This window comes from Vanellus vanellus, assembly GCF_965231255.1.
Source record: "Vanellus vanellus genome assembly, chromosome: 5".
Taxonomy (NCBI): Eukaryota; Metazoa; Chordata; class Aves; order Charadriiformes; family Charadriidae; genus Vanellus; species Vanellus vanellus.
The window spans coordinates 18,521,129-18,540,471 of NC_138910.1; the positions used below are offsets into that span (position 1 = coordinate 18,521,129).

The 19,343-nt window shown below is 63.1% G+C and overlaps 2 protein-coding genes across 2 annotated transcripts in view; both read right to left on the reverse strand.

Annotated features, from left to right (window-relative positions):
- Positions 1-284: 284 nt before the first annotated feature.
- Positions 285-10,600, reverse strand: IHH (Indian hedgehog signaling molecule; the record flags this gene model as incomplete). The annotated part of the gene is made up of 3 exons (XM_082483179.1): positions 285-946; positions 4,076-4,337; positions 10,298-10,600. The coding sequence occupies 3 exons, from the start codon at positions 10,598-10,600 to the stop codon at positions 285-287; spliced, it is 1,227 nt and encodes a 408-aa protein (XP_082339305.1).
- Positions 10,601-16,991: 6,391 nt separating this feature from the next.
- NHEJ1 (non-homologous end joining factor 1) overlaps positions 16,992-19,343 on the reverse strand; it is a gene marked incomplete at its 3' end in the record, with an annotated part of 44,384 nt that continues 42,032 nt past the window's right edge. The window contains exons 5-7 of the mRNA XM_082484653.1: positions 17,721-17,838; positions 17,369-17,472; positions 16,992-17,072 (exon numbers count right to left, since the gene is read on the reverse strand). Coding sequence (XP_082340779.1) covers positions 16,992-17,072; positions 17,369-17,472; positions 17,721-17,838 — 303 coding nt within the window. The remainder of the gene's footprint in view (positions 17,073-17,368; positions 17,473-17,720; positions 17,839-19,343) is intronic.

Genomic DNA, 19,343 nt, shown 5'->3' on the forward strand with positions numbered 1-19,343 from the left:
AGCATGTGGATCCAGCCAGGGGCACCCCCATGTCTGGGGGGCACCTTTTGTGCCTCCCCCCCTGTCCCCAGGAACAGGGGGTCAGGAGGGGGCGGTGGGCATGAAAGGAGGCACACCGGGGAGCCCCAGTGCCTCCTAACTGGGAGGTGGCTGTGCCCAGAGCAGGCAGGGCTGGAGGCAGCTCCCCATGGGCACCCAGCTTTGGGAGGGGGTGCTGGTCCCCAGTGAGCCACCCCGCAGCCACCACCTCTGCCAGCAGCACCGGCCGTGGCCGGGGCGCACCCTCAGCTCTCAGCCCGGGGTAGCCCCAGAGGGTGGAAGCTGTCAGGGGGCAGAAGAAGCCTGCCCAGGCGGTAGAGCAGCCCCGAGTACCAGTGCACGCCATCCCCCTGCACCCCTGGCCACCCCACCAGGCTGTGGTAGAGCCGGAGTGGCCAGAAGGCCAGCTGCGCCAGATGTTGCTCCTGCACCAGGGCGAAGCACGAGGCCACCACACCGTCCACCACCAGCGTCCCGTGGCGCGTCAGCGGGGCGTAGGCTCCCACATCCCTCCGGTCCCTCACCCTCACCACCTCAGCGGGCTGCAAGCCGCCTCCCCCCGCCACCACCAGCACGAAATGTCCAGGGCGCACACGGCTGGCAAAGGTGGGACGGAAGTGGGTGGCGGGCGCCGAGGCATTCTCGGCCACGAAGAGCAGGTGGGTGGGCGTCAGGGCCAGGCGCCGGGGTGGTTCCCGCGTCTCGATGACGTGGAAGGAAGTGAGGGCATGGGGCTCCTTGTCCAGGAAAGCCAAGAAGTCGCTGTAGGTGGGCCTGCCCGCTCCGTCCATGGCCAGCACCCGCTGGCCCGGGCGCAGAGCCCACAGCGGCATCCGGGCACCGTCCTCCAGCGTCGCCAGCGCCCGCCCAGGGAAGCAGCCCCCCGTCTTCGCAGCGGCTGAGTGCTCTGCGCGAGGAGAGAGAGGACAGGAGGGTTACCCATCTGCCAGACCCCCAGCATCACCCTTCCACGCTGCACAGAGACCATCCTAAGCTCGTGCCCACCCAGGGATAACCCTGCCCTGGAATCACCAACATGCACGTGTCAGCTACACACCCCCAGCCACCAATCCAGCCTCCCTGGGTGCCTGTTCCCCAACCACCATGTCACTGGGGGTGGCCCCTGGGGGCTCGAGTCGCCTGTGGCAGCATCTGCTCCCTGCTGCAGTGACAGGGCACTAGGACTTCTCTACAGAGCCAGGTCCCGAAACTTGCCTGGCAGGGGGAGCAGGGCACAGCCACAGTCCTGACTGTGCACGGCAGTGCCAGGGGGCACCCAAAGATCGAAAGAGGGGAGGCAGAACCCTGAGCCGGTGGCAGGCTGAGGAGAAGAGTGCCTGGTCACACTCTGCATGCCCACAGTGTCCCCATCCCCTGCAGTCCTGGGCCTGGGTACCTCTGGGGAGGATGCTACAAGGAAAGGCACAGGGTGCAGTACCCTCCCCCAGCACCGCCGCACACCCCCACCCCATGCCGTGGACCTGCTCCCTTCTCCTGCTTGTTCACCCCTGCACCGCTGATGCCAGCCAACCCCCTCTCTGAGCTGCAGGGAAGTGTCACAGCCTGTGGCCATCATCAGGCAAAACCCACCAGCCTCCTGGGCCAGGCTTCGCTAGCGGCCCTTCACAGGGTAAAGCACCCAAACTCTCCGGGGCTTGTAGCCTGGGATGGTTGCACAGCGGTCCTACCCTTCCCCAGATGAAAAGATGCAGGCCAGTGACCCAATGTCAACAGGGACCCATCCTGGCACTCAGCAGGGGAACCCTGGCTTCCCAAGGAACGGTGCTCAGCTCCTACAGCAGCTCTGGTCACCAAAGTCCCAGCAACCCCCATCTTAGGGTCTACTTGATATTCTCCCACCATCTGCTGGGGGCATCTCATCTAGGGTCCTGCTCCTGGCCCTGCACAATTCCAGCCTCACGATGCCAGCCCCCCTCGGGGCCCTCTCCCAGCTCCCCCATCTAATCCCTGAGTGTTCCCACCCAGATGGCATTGCCCCCCATCCCTCCCCAGCTTCAGGCAGAACCAGATCCCAGCCCCCAGGCCCATGAAGAGAGGCATCCATCTCTGGGACAGAATCCTTTTATTGCTTAGATGAGGTGCAGTGTCTGCGCCATGCCTGTCCCGGAGGCCAGGTCCCAAACCCTGCAGCCCACAGCCCCAGGCAGGTGGCAGAGCCATGGGGAGGGGCTGGCAGGAGGGCGAGAGGGGCACCTGGCAGAAGTGGGGGGCACAGGCACTGGGCATGAAGGGTTGCGCAGGTGTAGGGGGGGGGGTGGGGAACCCGAGGAGACACAATACATACAACAGGCCATGTGGCCATCCGTACAAAAATAAAAGCCATTTACTAAAAGGCAGGGGCAGCCCGGCTGCCCTCTGTACACAGCTCTGGGGGAGTGTGTCAGGGTATGCACCCCACAGCCCACGCATCCCCAGGCTCCCCATGGCCTCGGGTATAAATATGGGGGACCCAGAGCTCTGGGGAGCCACTGCGGAGCGAGTGGGCTGTGGCCAGCCTCCAGAAGCCCTCCAGGGCCTCAGGGCCCCAGTCTGCTGCCTGGGTCATGGCATCCCTCTTCAATCGGTCCAGGGGAGCATCCTGGGATTCAAGAGCCTCCGTTCTTCTCCAGGGGCACAGCCCCCCACTCTGGCCAGCCCCAAGGCTCTGGGGTCATGGTCCTTGCTTCGGAGCTTGGCCCCACTCCTCCGGCCAGCCCCATGGGGCACCCTGGGACGTGGGGGTTCTTCGCCCACGCTTTGTCCTTCTTCTTCGGGGGCGCGTCGCTCCCTCTCTGCGGCGCGGTCGCCCCACCTCCATCGCCGGCCGGCGTTGCGCCCATCCTGGCATCGGCACGGGGGAGTGGGTCAGCGCGGGGGGGCAGGCTGGCGTCTGGGGGTGTCAGGCCGCTGGCCGCGGGCTAGGGCAGTAGGACAGGCAGAGTGTGGTGGGAGCCGAGCCCGGGGACAAGAGACGCGGGGCAGCGCCGGTGCACCAGCCCTGGCACTGCCGCCTCACGCTGTGCGACACAGGGGTGTGCGGGCACGTCCGTGGGCATGTGTGTGCAAGCCACAGCCTTCTCCCTGTGCGTGTGCGAGTGCTCTGGGCACAGGTCCTCTGGCACGACAGCCGTGTGCCGGCGCAGTGCCGAGTGTGCGTGCAGCCGCTGAGGCTGCCTCTGCGCCCACGCAAGCCCACGCACAGGCAGAGCCCTTCCCGGCCTGTCGCGATACGGGCACACAAGCATCTGAGCAGCAGCACGGCCGCCTCCGGGCGTGCGGCCGCGGGGCGAGTGTGGTCCTGCGTGGCCGGTGCCGTGCGTGGGCCGCTGCTGCCCTCTGCCGCACGCAGCCAGAGCCGCCGCGCAGGCGGGAGATGCGCGGAGACCGGGGCTGCAGCATCCCAGTCAGGGCAGCTTCTCCCCGGGCTGCGGGGGGGCGGGGGGCCTTGCACCCCACGCAAGCCCGTCCCGGCAGCCTCTCCCCCCCCACTACTGCACCGCACGGGGGGGAAGCAACCACCACCAGCCACGATAGCATCCCTCACTCCAGTCCAGCTGCCTCTGCCCGCAGCACCCCCTGGCTCCGCTCCCCTCCGCAGAAGAAGCTGCATGGCAGAGAGCTGATCCCAGGGCCTGTCCCCACCTGTCCCCGGCCCCAGACAGTCAGGGCTGGATGGGGCTGAGCGTGGGCAGCTGGGCAATGAGGCACTGCAAGGGCAGGGGGGACAGATGCGATGGGCAGACTCGGAGGGACAGGCTGAGGGAGAAGGGCACGTAGGGTGGGAAAAGGAAGTGGGTAGAGAGGGTGGGTCAGGCTGCACGTCTGTGGGCGCTAGATAGGGAATTTGCCCCATGGCACTGCTGGCCACAGGTGTGTGACTCACTCTCCACCTGACTGTCTGCCCCAGATAGGGAAATCAGGCTGCGAGAGCCAGCACCCCTGCGGGAGCACCCCACCCAGCCATCCAGGCTCCTTGGGCATGCCACAATGGGGGACCTGACCCCCAGTCCCACTCACTGCCCTCCCCCAGCCTTACCTGACTTGACGGAGCAGTGGATGTGTGCTTTGGACTCGTAGTAGACCCAGTCGAAGCCAGCCTCCACAGCCAGGCGAGCCAGCATGCCGTACTTGTTGCGGTCCCGGTCCGAGGTCGTGATGTCCACAGCTCGGCCCTCGTAATGCAGCGACTCCTCTGAGTGGTGCCCATCCTCGTCCCATCCCTCCGTCACACGCAGCTTCACCCCTGGCCACTGATTCATGACGGAGATGGCCAGGGAATTCAGGCGGTCCTTGCAGCGCTATGGGGCAGAAAGGCAGAGTCAGTAACAGCTTTTTGGAGGTGGGGGTTAGCTGCCTGGTTGGCAGGTTGTATCCCGTCATGTTTCCACGAAGCCTCTCTGGGTTCCCAGACCCTCTGGGGGCTGGCCCAGCCCAGGAAGAGCTGAGAACATGAGGTGCCTTGTCCACCCCATGCCCTCCAGGCTCCTCGCGGTGCCCAATAACCCCTTGTTTGACCCAGCATCTCCCAAGGGTGTGCACCCCATTCGGGTACCCATCTCCCCCTCCATCTCTTCCCCCCCTTCCCAGCTTGTTGAAGAGCCTGTTGGGCAGCAGAGCATTGGTCAGGGTGAAATACCCATTCTACTCCCAGGACACCTTCCCTGCACTAGCACTGCCTTGGGGGCTCCCAGCTGACAGGAGGAGGATGAGGGAATTGAGACCCTGCTGCCTCCTGGCTGGAAGGATCCCCCCAGGGTCCTCAGTGCTGTCCACAGGCACAAATGAAACAATCTGACCAGTCCTCAGCACAGCTCTGCTGGGTATCACTCCTCAAGTCCTGAGGCACAGGGACACAGCACTGGGCAGCCTCGTAGCTTCATCCCACCTCTGCTCACATGGAAAATGCCAAACCCACCCAAGAGCTCTGTTGTGCTGGAGCAGAAAGGATGTGGGGCAAAGCCCCCTCCACCTCTCCCCACCACAAGAACTGAAAATCCAGGGCTGAGGAACGGCAGCAGATTCCAAAAGCCCTAGACCTGGTGGCCACAGAGGTCACAAAAGCAAGGCAACTGCCCTGCCTTGTCCCCACCTGCCGCTGTCCTCATGCCTGTGCCGCAGCCCTGCACTGCCCGCTTCCCCCAGACACAGCTGCATCTCAGGGAGGGACGAAGCCCCTGCACGCTTGGCTTGCAAAAGTGCAGCCTGCACTTCTGGTCCCTTCCCCTGCCACAAAAGGGATGGAGGAGAGCTACAAAAAGTGTAGGAAAAACAATACGGGAGCTTCTACAAAAAGACAGGTGAAGGGACTAGGATCGTGCAGCCTAGAAAGCAGGTGCTGGGGGGGTCCCAGAGAGTGCTATAAAATCAAAGGTGAAGGACAGAGCATTTATAGTCATGCATGAGGCCAGTTCTGGGAAGGACTAAATGAAACAGCTGGGCAGCAGCCTAAAAAACAGCCACTGTGGGGGATGTTTTCGTGTAGTGCCTAGCTCGGCGCTGGAACTCCCCACCATGGGATGTCATGGGTCGTGAGACAGTGTCACGGTGAGCACGAGCCAAGGCTATAAAACCTGATGCTGGCTACACCCCTGGGCTCAGAAACGCCCCAGCACTACTTCCCAAGGGAGCTGCCCCTCAAAAACATTGTCCCTCACCCTATCCCCAAGCACCTGCTCCTGTCCAGGGGTGGTGGGCACTCCTGCCCTTGGGGAAACCCACTTGCGCTTGGCAGGGTCCGGACCCTGGGAAGGGCAGTGCCAGGCAGGCCTTTGCCCTGCATGGGGCGGGGGAGCACCTCTGCCCTCGTCCCACGGCTCCCTGGGTGTGGGGAGATAAGCAAGGAAGGTGTTGGACAAACAGTTGCCAGGTGAGTGGAGGAGAAGGAGGGAGGAGAGCGACTTTTGTTCCATCCAACACCACCGTGGTACCACTTGGCACATGGCACAAGCAGCTCCCAAGGTCCCCCAGCCCCATGGGGACCCTGCAGAGAAGGGCCAGTAAGGGGGTTCAGGGCTGGAGGCAAGCAGGGATTCCTTGATGCCCCCCAGCATCCCCCAGGTCATCACTCCAGATGTCCCCTTGCCGTTCCCATGCCAGCACCCCACTCTGGGCACCCGTCCTGCCCTCACTGCCAGCCCTTCTGTCCTCCAGGGGCACCCTGCCCGCACACAGACACGGAGACCCTCCAACCCACCCCTGTCCCCCAGGCAGGGACACCGCCTGCCACCAGCCCCTGGGGCAGGGCCACCCTTTCCTAGCGGGACCCACCTGGGCTGCCTTGTCTCCTGCATGTTCCTCTCCCAGCGCAGCCCCTGCCCAAGAGTCCCCCACTTTCCCCCTCCCTGCCCGGCTGGGCACACAGCCCCGGAGCACCGGTTGCCGAGACGGGCGGCTCTGCCTGTGCCTTTGGTGGCCAGCAGGTGTCAGAGCACGGGCAGGGACCGGCAGGGAATCGGTACCGACGGGCAGGGAGCGGGCAGCGACGGGCAGGGATGGTCGGGGAGAGAGCGGGTAGCAACGGGTGGGGGAGCAGGCACGGACAGGCAGGGCAGCAGCGGGCAAGGAGCAGGCACGGATGGGCAAGGAACAGGCAACTATGAGCCAGTGATGGGCGATGGCAAGCGGGTGGGGATGGGAAGGGAGCAGGCACGGGTGGGCAGGAAAAAGACAACAACGATCAGGGATGGCCAGGGATGGGCAAGGAACAGGCAGCAATGGGCAGAGAGCAGGCATGGGCAGCAGGGAGCAGGCACAGATGGGCAGAAAGCAGGTAGGGAACGGACTCTGTGCACTCAGGGGCCCTGCTGCCTGCACAGACAGATAGGCAGGGACCAAGACACCCACAGGCATGGGTTGTCTGCGGGGCCTGTGCTTGCCAGGGGCTGCAGGGAGAGCCCACCTCCTCCCCATGCACAGTCCAGAGGGGCTACAGCATCCTCAGGGACCAGGGCGACCATGTCTGCCTGTGTGACATCGTCCCTCTCCTGCCTGGGGGTGAACACAAAGTCTCTCAAGGTGACGGCAAAGATGTGGAAATGCCACCATGGCCTACGGGCCCTGAGTCCAAGCTCAGCCATGTGGCACTGAGACCTGTCCATAGCCCACCAGCCCCAGCGCTGCTCTGGTACCAAGACGGGGAGCTGAAACCCATGCAACAGGCATATAACAGGGTTTGGGGGGAAGGCGAGTGGTGACAGTGTGAGGGGGGGCACAACTTGTCCTTGTAGTGGCACAGGTGACTGGGCACACCCAGGCCACATGCAGTACATGGTACCATGCCACCACGCTGAGCTGGGTGGCTCTGTGCTGTCCCATGCACATCACAGTGGAGACCCTGGAGACGCTGGTCTGGGCTGAGCAGAGTTGTTCTCCCCACTGAGCAGCATTGGCATCTCTCCCTTCTCATGCCCAGACTGGGGACAGGACCATGTCCTGTGGAGGAAGCCAAACCCCTTTTGGGAAGACAGCAGGTCTGGAAGGAAGGGCACAGCTCCAAGACTGGGCACAGCTAGCAGGGACCCCAGGGCCACCTCAGAAGAGGTATGCAGGACACTCAAGTGTGACCACAGCCTCAGCACAGGGGTTGTGGATGGAGTTTGTTTGGCCACAGCTATCCCCATGCTTGAGGCTGGCCAGGAGAAGAGGGATCCCACTAGCATCTTCCCCCCAGGTGAGGTTTCGCTCAAAGGAAGCCAAGAGTCCTATCCCAAGGTCTCCATGAGTGATTCCTCACCACTGCAAGGATGGTCTCGGTACCAGCTGGGCCAATGGTGGCTGCAAGGGGTGATGGCTGTGGAAGGGAGAGGCTTGAGGTTGGGACTCCATGGGGGCAGGGGGGCCCGGGACATTCCTGGGCCAGGCTGCCGGGGAGAGGTGAGGCGGGCTCTGCCTCCAGCCTTATCTCAGCACCTCCGAGTGGGACCAGCGAGAGCAAACACACTGGAATTCTTGAGGAAGATGAAACGATAAAGGAAAGGCGGGCAGAGAGCAGCACTACCCACCCCCCAAAGCAGGCGGCATCTTCCGGCTGCCTGGGACACCCAGACCCTTGGACTTGGGGAAAGAAAACAGGTTTGAAGTGAGTCAACAGCAGTAAAAGCCAGCGCACTGGGGGAAGGGACAAGGAGTTGGGTCAATGACCTTTCCCAACCCACAGCAACACAGGGCATGGTACCAGAGCCAGAGCTCACACACCTGGGGGCATCTCCCACAGCCAGAGGCCACAGAGCAAGCCCAGAGGGCTGTGGGATGGCAGGGAGCTATCAGAAGTCATGCCACCTCCACAGTAGTGGGGACAATTCCCTGCAGAGCTGTTCAAACCACCATGGTACCCGTCTGTGCACAAACGTGTGGTCACTAAGGATCCTGCAGGGGGTAGGAGCCCTCATTTTGGCAACTAAAGAGGATCAGGGAGCTTCCAGGCACCCTGCCAACAAGGCAGTGGGACAGTGAGAAGTGTGGGGTTGGCAGGTGGGACACGGAGCTCTCCCTCTCCCAGGGGTACTGGAGGGCACTGGCTGGGTTAGGGAAGGTGGTGGGAGCACCGTCAAGAGCAAATGCAGCCAAAAGTACTCTCTTGCCTCCAACTCAAGCAATACAATGTCACCTGTTTCTCCGATGCACAGACCAGCGGAACTCACTGCTTCCTCAGTATCCCTGATGCTGTTCCCTGGGGGATGCAGGCTCCATCCCAGCCCCAGGGCTCCAGTGACCAGCAACCACGACTTGTGCAAGTTCCCAATCTTGGTGCTGCCTCACAGGGGGTCTCGGTCCCTCTGCTGCAGTCCCCAGCCTGAGAACCACCTTGGACCATGGCCTCTGCCCTCAAGGACCTGCCCCCGGGGCACACGGTGTTACAGAGCTGTCAAGCCAGCACCCAAGCAGCTTCTTCTCCAGCTGTTACCAACACCTCAGTCACAAACCATGGCCAGAGTCCCCTCAGCGCCTGCCACCATGTACATCCACACTCACCCACCTGCCAGCCCCAAACCGGGAGCTGCAGCGGTCAGCGGGGCAGCCCCGGCTCCCCCCCCGCCTCCCCCGGGAGCTTCCTTGGGCTGTAACCCAGTGCTGAGGCTGGTGGCCAGGTTTCTTAGCAAGGCCGTGCGGCTCCTTATCTGCATTCCTGAAACCCTCAGGCATTCTCCTGGCAATATTAAAACACAGAGTAACCTTCGTCCAGCATCACCCCCTACCCACCCCCCCCGCGCTGCCGTCCTCTGTCCCCCCCACCCCTCCTTCCCACTGGCCCAGGGAACTTGTAAGCTGGCTGCAGCAGGGCATTTGCAATAAACAGGTTGTCCCTGTCCCTGAGCGCAGCAAGCTGAGGGCAGCCCCCACCAGGCACGCTTCACCACCCCACCCGAGACATGTAGGAATGGGGCACTAAGGCACGGCACAGGGGTTTGACGACAGAGTGGGGATAAGGACAGCAAGGGCGCTCCTGGAGACCGGCTCTGCCCACTCCCTTCCCTGTCAGCACACAGGGCTCTGCTCTGCCCCTCGGCTCCAACAGGCAGGCTGCCTGACCTGCCAGCCGGTAGGCAGAGCAGGGCGGGCAAGGGCAGGATGGGTGCAGCGGAGAAAGGGGCTGCCCGGCTGGGGAACAGCGTGGCACAGCACTGCCGGCTCGGAGGTGTTTTGGCAGGATGCTGCCGGATCGGGAGGAGTGTGGCATGGTTCGGGGAGCACCAAGGCAGGCTACAGCCAGCTCAGGGGACGGGGGACATGAGTTGGGGGACAGCAGGGCAGGGTGCTGCCAGCTCAGGGGACGGGGGACATGAGTTGGGGGACAGCAGGGCAGGGTGCTGCCAGCTCGGGAGGCACAAGGGCACAGCTCGGGGCGCAGCAGTCATGGGTGCGCCACCGCGTCCGAGGGGTAGCGGGGCAAGGTGCTGCGATCCCGCGGGACAGGGTGCTGCCATCCCGGGAGACAGGGTGCTGCCGGCTGCGGGCGCAGGGTGCTGCCGTATCAAGGAGCAGCGGGACGGGCTGCTGCCCGCGCCGGCTCCGACGCGCTCAGCTCAGCCGAAGTGGCAGAGCTTTGCAGCGCCCGGCGAAGGGAGATAGCCGCACCGCCCAGCCGGCAGCCCGGGCCGGGCATCGGGATGCCCGGGGCAGGACGGGGAAACCGCAGCGGCGGGTCCCCCGCTGCTGCCCTCGCTGCCCCAGGAAAGCGGGGCGCAAGGAGCTCCCGGGCAGACCCGGTGCCCGCAGGTGCCCGGCGCGGGTGGAGAAGCGGGCGGCGGCGGGGCCGTACCTGGGTCATGAGCCGGTCGGCGCCGGTGTTCTCCTCGTCCTTGAAGATGATGTCGGGGTTGTAGTTGGGCGTGAGCTCCTTGAAGCGCTCCGAGTTACGCGCGATCTTGCCCTCGTAGCGGCCGCTGGCCCCCAGCGTCTTCTCGGGGACGTTGGGGCTGAACTGCTTGTAGGCGAGCGGGATGAGCTTGCGGGGCGGGCGGCGGCGGCTGCCCACCACCCTGCCCGGCCCGCAGCCGCGCACGGCCGGCGCCAGCAGCAGCGCGCACCCGCTCAGCAGCAGCAGCAGCCGCGCCGGCTTCATGGCGCGCCCGGCGGCCCCGGGGCGGCCCGGGGGACCGGCGGCTCCGGGGGCCCCGCTAGGCTCGGCCGCCGCTCCCGCCGCCCGCCCCGGGGCTCCCCATGCGGCGCGCAGCCGGCGGGCAGGTGCCGGTGGTGGTGGTGGCGGCGGTGGCGGTGGCGGTGGCGGCGGCGGCGGGGCGCGGTGGCTGCCCGGCGCGGGTGCGCTCCCGTTGCCCGGTGCGGCGGGCCGGTGTCGGCCCGCTCTGAGCTGCCGTGGCCCGGCGGCGGCAATAAATAGCGAAGGGCCGTTTGTTTTGGCAGGCGAGCGGCCGCTTGCGGGGCGCGGGGAGCGGGGCTCGGCGCTACCGGAGCCCCCCGCGGTTTGCGCTCCGGCGGTCAGCGCGGCGGGGCTGGAGCCGGAGCCGGAGCCGCCGCTGCCTCCGCTCCCCGGGCAGGAGTGAGAGGGGAAATTGAAGAGATCCGGGACCGGGAACCGCCAGGACCGCACCCTGCCCGTGTCCCAGCCTCCCAGCGCCCTCCCTCTCTCGCCTCCTCCCCGCGGAACCTGCCCCGGGCCGCCCGCAGCCTCCTCCCCCCGGCCGAGCCCCGCAGCCCGCAGCCCACCCCGCCGGGGGGTGCCCGCCGCCACCTGCCCCCCGGGGCAGCCCCGCCACCGCCCCGAGTCGCGCCTGGCCCGCCGCACACAACCTAACACACCCCCCCCGACACACCCCCCACACACACCCGGGGCGTCCCGCGGGGGGTCCCCCGCGGCGGCGTGAGCGTGGGGTGGCACCCCCGGGGCTCCGGCCCCCGCCGCGCCGCCTGCTCGCCAGGGGCCCGGGCCTGCGGGCGGGGATCAAACAGAGCAGGGAGGCAGCTGGTTGAAATTTAACCACAATATTCTCGCTCCCCATTGTTTCCAGTGAGGCCCGATATTTCCACAACAGGATTATGGCATCTGATTAACTCGCTGAGACAACAATGAGGGGCTGGGATGGGCTTCCCCTTCTAGCTGCCAAAAGGGGAAAGTAAATACAACACCCTGATTTCAGGACCGAGGGCTTGCGGGGCCCCCCGGTTCTCCCCCAGCTGTGTGCCGGGGAGGGGTCCGGCACGCTCTGCTTGCACCCCCTCTGGTTCCCTAGGACCTTCCCAGGTGAGGCAGTGCTTTGGGATGCTTCCGCGCACACAAGTCTCTCAGGGATGTCCCCTCACCAGCTATTTGGTGGTCACAGGGCATGGGTCACTTCTAGGGACACACAAAGAGGCCAGGCAGTCTGGCTCTGGCTGCAGGACTGTGCTGGCCTCAGCAGGACCAAGCAACTTGGGCAAGAAGGATGCAGGCTGAAGAGCCAGCAGTACCCATGAGCTTGGGATGCTGCTATCCAGTGGCCACCATGGACCATTTCCTTTGGAAGAGCTGCAGGTAAAGTGCAGCTGGCCAGAGGTATCTTCATCAGGTTTTCGTACTCAGTAGCCACACTCCATCAGTTTTTTGTACTAGTTTGGGGTATCCAAACCCCCCAAACCAGTGCCCAGAGCCTCTGTGAAGTCCTGCCACTGTGCAGGGTGGTGAGGCTGTCCCATTACTCCTGCACATGATGGAGCAAGAGGGTCTGGCCAGCAGAGCCAGGCCACCCCACTTCCACATCTCTTCAGCTGATGGAGCATCCTTAAGGGCGTCAGCAGCAGAGAAAGCACAGAGGATGTGTCACAGCACCACTCTCCATCCCTGCCCCTGGCTTCCCATGGCTGCAGAAGGGGCACAGTCCTCTGCATATCATGGGAACAGTAAAAATGGAGCCTGGGGCTAGGTCCACAGTGTCCTCCAAGCTGGTTTGTATAGCCACCAAATGAGCCCAGGTCCCCACCTTGCTCATCACTGCCATGAGGGAGTGGAAAACAGGATTGTCTGGGATGGCACTGGGTCCAGGAGGTACAGCACATCCTCAGGCAGAAGTGCCCTATGGCTGCCAGTGACTGAACCCAGACCTCCAAATAACCTCTGCAGCCTGCCAGCATTCAGCGTGCATGTCACACATGTCTGTCCCCCTCCCAGCAGCTCTGGGCTGACAGCAGCCTTGCCCAGCCCTCACTGGTACAAACATTTATGTCCCACGGAGGCCGAGGGCTGCAGGCAGAGAGCTGGGTTTGTCTGTGACAGCAGCTCCTACCGATGCAGGGGCCCTGGCATCCTGCATCGGGTCGGGCCACAGGGAGCAGTGACAGTGTCTTGTCACTGGGTGCAGAGTCTGTCACCTCCCCATGCAGCAGGGACCTGCTGGTCTGGTCTGGCTCCTGCATGGGACATGGGACCCAGGAGAAAGACACCCACTCATTAACAACTCTGTGCTGATGAAGAGCAACCCTCCAGGAACTGCCCCAGCTCCAAGCACCCTTGGTCCTGCCCCAGCCCCACTGCCCTGTGCTGGTGGCAGAGGTGGCTCTGCAGCTGGGGACACTGCCCCAGCTGTCAGCAACCCTCTTCTAGGGGAGCTGAGGCAGACTGTGGGAGCACTGCTGCCCACAGCATCATCATTCCCAATGCCAACCCATGTCCCTGCCAGGCAAAGCACACTGGCACATGGGTCCAAGTGGGACAGGAGCCCCAGGCATGATAGGGCAGGCAGGGCTGGGTGTGCGGGCAGGGGGCTGGAGGCTGCAACAGGGTCTGTCTAACCAGGGGGTGAGGGGCTTTTCTGCTTGGGGAAGGGGAATTCTGCTTGGGGAGCTGTTGGGAAGGGATACTTTCTGCTGCAGCACTAGGTCACAGGGAGGAATTACCTTCCCGTGGAGGCATGGGAGATGCAGCATCCATCCCTGTATCATACAGCATCTCCCACAGCCCTCAGCCACTCTCAGGCACCGCCGCGACGCTCAGCCACCGCACACTGTTCCTGCCTGTGTCCCGACCGTGACCAAGTCCCTCCTTCTTCTGCACCTCGGCTTTCCCCACCACCGCATCCCCCTACCTCTGCCCCGAGGGGGAGGGCAGCATCCCCCAGACACCTCGCTGGGTTCCCAAGGCTGGCTGGGGCAGGGGGCAGGGGGCTGGCACAGGGCCCCGCAGGGCTGCCCGGAGCCGGGAGCTGCGCAGGGCGAGCGGGCGAGCAGGCGAGCGGGCAGCGGAGCCGGGCGATGCAGTCTAGGTGGTGCTATTTCTCTATTTTTGCACTGGACGGGTTTGGGATTTTCCTCTCTCTGTTCGCTGCCTTGGTCGTCTTCTTCTCCTCTCTCTCTCTCTCTCTCTCTCGCTCTCTTTTTTTTTTTTTTCTTTTCCTTTTCTAAAAATACTTGACAGCGATTGAAAGGTCCCTTTAATCGAGGCCACAGAGCCCTTATTAAGGGCACGGGTCGGGGTGCTGGGCCGTGCCCGGCATAACGGCTTCATTAAACCCTGCGAAAACTAATATTTATGGAATCAAATTTATGGAGGCCGAGGCCGAACTTGTGGCCTTTAATGTGTGTCGGGAGCTCAAATCCAGCCGGCTCCAGGGAGGAGGGGGTGGGGACAGGGAAGGAGACCCCAGTGGGACAGGATGGGACAATGAGCGGTGACACTCCCTGGAGCCGGTGGCAACCTGGGCCAGGGAGGCACCAGTGGCCCCACGCTGGAGTCTTGGGGGCTGGGGTCCCTGTGGTGGCCTGGGGGTCCTCGCCAGAGCTCACTGGGGTGCTCATCTGCCCTCGCCAGATGCCCACTGGGGTGCTCATCTGCCCCTCAGGCACAGAGCTGCAGTGTTGCCTGGGGGGACTTTCTCTCCAGTGGGACAAGGCTCTTGACCAACACCTCTGCAGCGTCCCTGGGGCTGGCACAGGGTCCCCTGAGCTGGGCACCCTGGGGAGAAGCAGAAACACAGCCTAGGTGCAGCTGGCAGCTGGGACAACCCCAGGGTGCAGGTAATGGTTTGCACCAACCACTCCCCTATAAAGCCCACCTGCCACTGGTAGAGCTGGGATGGCAATGTGTCATAGAATCATTGAATCATAGAATGGTTAGAGTTGGAAGGGACATTAAAGATCATCGAGTTCCACCCCCCCTGCCATGGGAAGGGGCACCTCCTACTAGACCAGGCTGGTCAAAGCCCCATCCAGACTGGCCTTGCACACTTCCAGGGATGGGGCATCCAGAACTTCCCTGGGCAACCTACTCCAGTGTCTCACCACCCTCACAGTAAAGAATTTCTTTCTAATATCTAATCTAAATGTACCCTCTTTCAGTTTAAAACCATTACCCCTCATGGTATCACTGCACTCCCCGATAAAGGGTTACCCCCCATCTTTCCTGTAGGTCACCTTTAGGTACTGGAAGGCTGCTATAAGGTCTCCCCGTAGCCTTCTCTTCTCCAGGCTGAACAACCCCAACTCTCTCTGCCTGTCTTCATAGGAGAGATGTTCCAGCCCTCTGATCATCTTTGTGGCTCTCCTCTGGACTTGCTTCAACAGGTCCATGTCCTTTTTATGTTGGGGACCCCAGAGTTGGACACAGTACCAGAGCAGAGTAGAGGGGCAGAATTACCTCCCTCAACCTGCTGGCCACGCTTCTTTTGATGCAGCCCAGGATGCGGTTGGCTTTCTGGGCTGTGAATACACATTGCCAGCTCATGTTGAGCTTCTCATCAACCAACACCCTCCATATGATGGCTTCACAGCCCCAAAGGAGACAGATGAGCTAGATGCCCTTGCTGGGGGCATAAACCCTCCTCCTGCAGGTCTTGACTTGTACAGGGGAGCAGCATGGACCCCAGCAGGGAGCTGGGGGACCTGGCTTGGAACAGAGCAGCTCCCAGACCAGGTGATGAAGCCCACATGGGTGGACAGAAGTTGCACCAGGGGACAAACTGGTGACAGAAGACACATGAAACATACAGCTGCTAAACTGCTGCCCTGGTCTTACCCAGCCGGTAGCAGGACCTTCTCTGGGGGCAAGTGCCCAACAGGCAGACCCAAAGCTGCCAGGGCAGGATGCTGGCAGACAGGGGAAGGCAGGATACGCAGCTATGGCTGTCGGCACAAGCTCCCCATCCCATGGCTTCCCCTTCTCACCACCCACCCTGCCCCACACGCTGCTCCCTCAGAGAGGAAATATAAAAAGCAACGGGCTGCTCTCACCCTGGGACTGGCCGGCCATGGCCCAGCAAAGGCCCTTTCATTCCCCTTCCACAGACACAGGGGCTGCTCCGGATGTTTTTGTTTCCCCCTTGCTGCCCGGGAGAGCAGGCAGTGTGACTACAGCGAGCCCAGGCCCGGGGAGCAGGGCAGCCGAGGATACGGGTCCCTGCCCCAGGAGACCGGTACTGTGGGCTGCATGCAGCCTGCCTGCAGCAGTGTTCCTTGGCTCTCTGCCTGCTATTTTGGGACCTGGCTTGGGCACAGGAGTGGAGTCCTGGCCCCAAAGGAAGCATAAGGAGACAAGGGTTGGAAGAGGAGAGCAAGTATTAAAGGATGGATGGATGGATGGATGGATGGATGGATGGATGGGGTGTGGAGGGGCAGAGGTGGTGCTTTGTGTCCAGGGAGCATATGTAACCTGCTCCAGGACTGCTCCCAGGCAGTGTCTTAGTGGCTTGGTTGTCTCCTGTCCCTTGGAGGCCAGAGGAAGGATTAACCCCATATCACCTCCTCACTAACCCCGTGAAAGCTGCCTGCACATGAATGGTGGCCCTCGGCACAGCCAGACTGCCTTTGCCAATCTGCTGCTACAAGGGCTTTACCTGGCTCCAGGCACCAGCACATGGTGTGCCTCCAGCACAGGACAAGGAGAACACGGGCTCCAGGCCCTCCAGCACGTTGTGCCCTCAGGGTCTGGGGGTCCCGTTATGCACACTGCACCCCACATGCTGCTCCTCAGAGTAAGGCACAGCACAGGCTGGGAGCTGCCATCCTGCCCCATCTGCTGTCATCTCTTCACCATCCATAGCCACTGCAAGCCCTTAGGACAGTGGGACTAGCCAGAGAGGTGACCCAGAAGCACCAGGAGCTGCATCCCTGCCCAGACACTGTGGGCCCAGGGGAGACAGAGAAGAAAAAGAAGGATCTCACTCAGACACAACCCTTTATTGCAAACCCACACGAGACCAGCCAAGCCCCACGATGCTGCCGGAGTCCCTCCTGTCCCACACCCACCTGGCAGCATCCCTCCCACTCCCCCCAGGTCCAGTGCTGGCTCCACTATGGGGCAGCCTGGGCAAGCTCTATACCAGGGAAGAGGCAAAAAAGAGGTTCCTGAGACACCGTTGAAGAGAGGAGATGCCCCATCATCTGGGCTGGAGACACCTCGGGAAGGGATGATGCCCCAGGCCAGGGTCTGCCAGGAGATGCAGGCAGGCAGAGAACGCATGGGCGCTCTGCACTGTCTCTCTCGGCTGCTGAGGGGACCAGAGACCCTCGAGGTGGGTGGCAGTGACCTTTCAGCTGAAGAGCCCCTTCGCCTTCTTCGGCTTGGCCTTGGCCATGGGCAGCCGGGGCTTCTGAGACGGGGAAGAGGCCAGCTGGAATCAAAGCGGAGGCAGCATCAGTATCCCCCAGGGGTTCACGCAGGATGGGACTGCTTGTGCAAGCAGTGACACCCCCTCACCCCCATGGTGGTGTGGAAACCACACACAGGTGTGCAACAGACCCACACGCTCCCCAGACAGGATGCATGGGGTAGGATGGATGAGGAGCTCAGCTGAGACCCCCAGCCCATTCTGGGGGGGTTAAGAGGGTTGGGATGTGAGGAGGGAAGGGAGGTGCAGGCCCCATCCTGCCGTTGGTACGGAGAAGATGTTTCCAGAGCTGCACTCACCATGGTTCCCTCGCTGGAAGAGGCTGTTTCATCCTCCTGGGATGGAGGCAGCGGATGGGGGTGCTCTGCGGTTTCTGCAGTGGGTGTCGGGTCCTCGGTGTCTTCTGGTACCAGCAGAAAGAAATGCAATTTGGGTTTGAGATGAAGGAGCGCAGGACATTGCCCAAACCCACACCAGGAACAGTGCCTGAGCGGGGAGCTCAGCCCATAGGGGGAAAGCAAAGGGGGAGACAGTTGCATGGGGTGAGCTGCACCCAGGGCCCCGCTCCCCTTCCCCTGGGGATGGGGGCTCAGCCGCAGGGAGGTCGGGTGCTTCAGGCTCTCCCCGTCCCACAGCCACGGAGCTCCTCACCCGAGCGCTGCCGTTTCCGAGCCTGCTTGGCCTCCTGCTGCGTCACTGCCGTGTAGAGCTGCTGCAGAGCGGAGGCGAACGCCGGGCCCTCTCCCACACCGCAGATCTGGGGCAGGCTCTGCGGGAGAGAGCAGAGGCACCGTCACCCCGCCAGGCCATCACCTTCCCGGAATCCTGCCAGGACACCTTGCCCTTGCCACGGTGCCGCAGCGGAGAAGGGGCCGTGCATCCTTCTGCTCCCCAGCCACGCACACACACACACACACACACACACACACACTCACACACAAACACACACTCCACACACCTGCTCCGGCCAGTGGGCTGCCTTCCCATTCAGAGGCAGACTGCGGAGGCTTGCGAGTCATTCATGAAACGCCGGAGATAAGATCGCACGGGAAGGGCTGCGGCTTCCCTGGCAGGAGCAAGGCAGGGGCCATGGCTGGCCGATAAGGACAGCGAGCCTTGGGCAGGGGCAGGACCTCGGCACGAGGTGGGGACCGGGAACCTCTGCCCGCCACGACTGCCTCCAGCGATGTCTATGCGGGCAGGACAAACCATCCCCGCTGGCCCCATGGCAAGTGGGGGTGATGCGGTGGCAAAACAAGGGATGCCCAGGTTTGCTCCCAGTCTGCCAGAGCAGCTCCCGCCTCCCTGCATGCATTTTTTTCTCCATCCAGGCATCCTCTGGACCATGCTGATGTGCATGGGGGACCTTGGCTGTCACCATGGGCAGGCTGTCAGGCTGGGCAAGCGCCGTGCTCCGCTGGGAACCTAACGGAGCACACAGCCAGAAAACAAACGTGTAAAGATGGGAAAACACATGTATGCCTGGAGCTGGGGAGGGGGGGGGGGGCGCTGCATGGGGGGGTGTAGGGCACAATATGGGTGCGCATGTGCAGGTGAGTGTGAGTATGTGTGCATGCACGGGGGCTGTGCGCGCAGCCGTGCGTAGATGAGCCTGGCTCTGCATACATGCGTGGCTGGTTGTGTGCGTGTGTGTGCGTGCGCGCGCACGTGTGTGTGTGTCAAAGGTCTGCGCACTAATCTCTGCTCCGCTCCACACCCAGACAGCAGGAGAACAAAGTGTAACAGATAAGGCTGGATCCTCTCCGGGCCAGGGGAGCGGGGAGGAGATGGGGACGCTCAGACCCACTCAAGGCCAGAGTCCACAGCCTGGCCCCGGCTTCCCAGTGGCAGAAAGGGCAGGAGGAGTCCCCCTCGCTCCTCCCTGCTGGACAGGGAGGGAGGGTATGGCTCATGCCAGGATGGGTTCCCCACAGGTCTCATCCCTCCTGCTGGAGCCACGGGCATGAAAGGCTCCTTAGCTCTAGGACATGTATGCCACCGGGGGTCTGCTTTTCGGCCGGCTTTCGTGCAGGACCTCCTGTGTCCCTGCCCACTGCCACAGGAGGGAGCGATGCTCTGGTCCCAGCACCCTGCTAGCTTCCCGGGGATTGCTTGCCACTGGGCAAACACACCTCCCAGTGCCTCCTCGCTCGGCCTCCTTGCCCTGAGCTACGCTGGCCCATCGCAAGGTCCCAGGGAGGAGGAGGGATGCTGAACACCTCAGGCACCCTGGGGATGCTCTTGCCCTGGATGTCTCAGCCCCAGGGGGCCAGG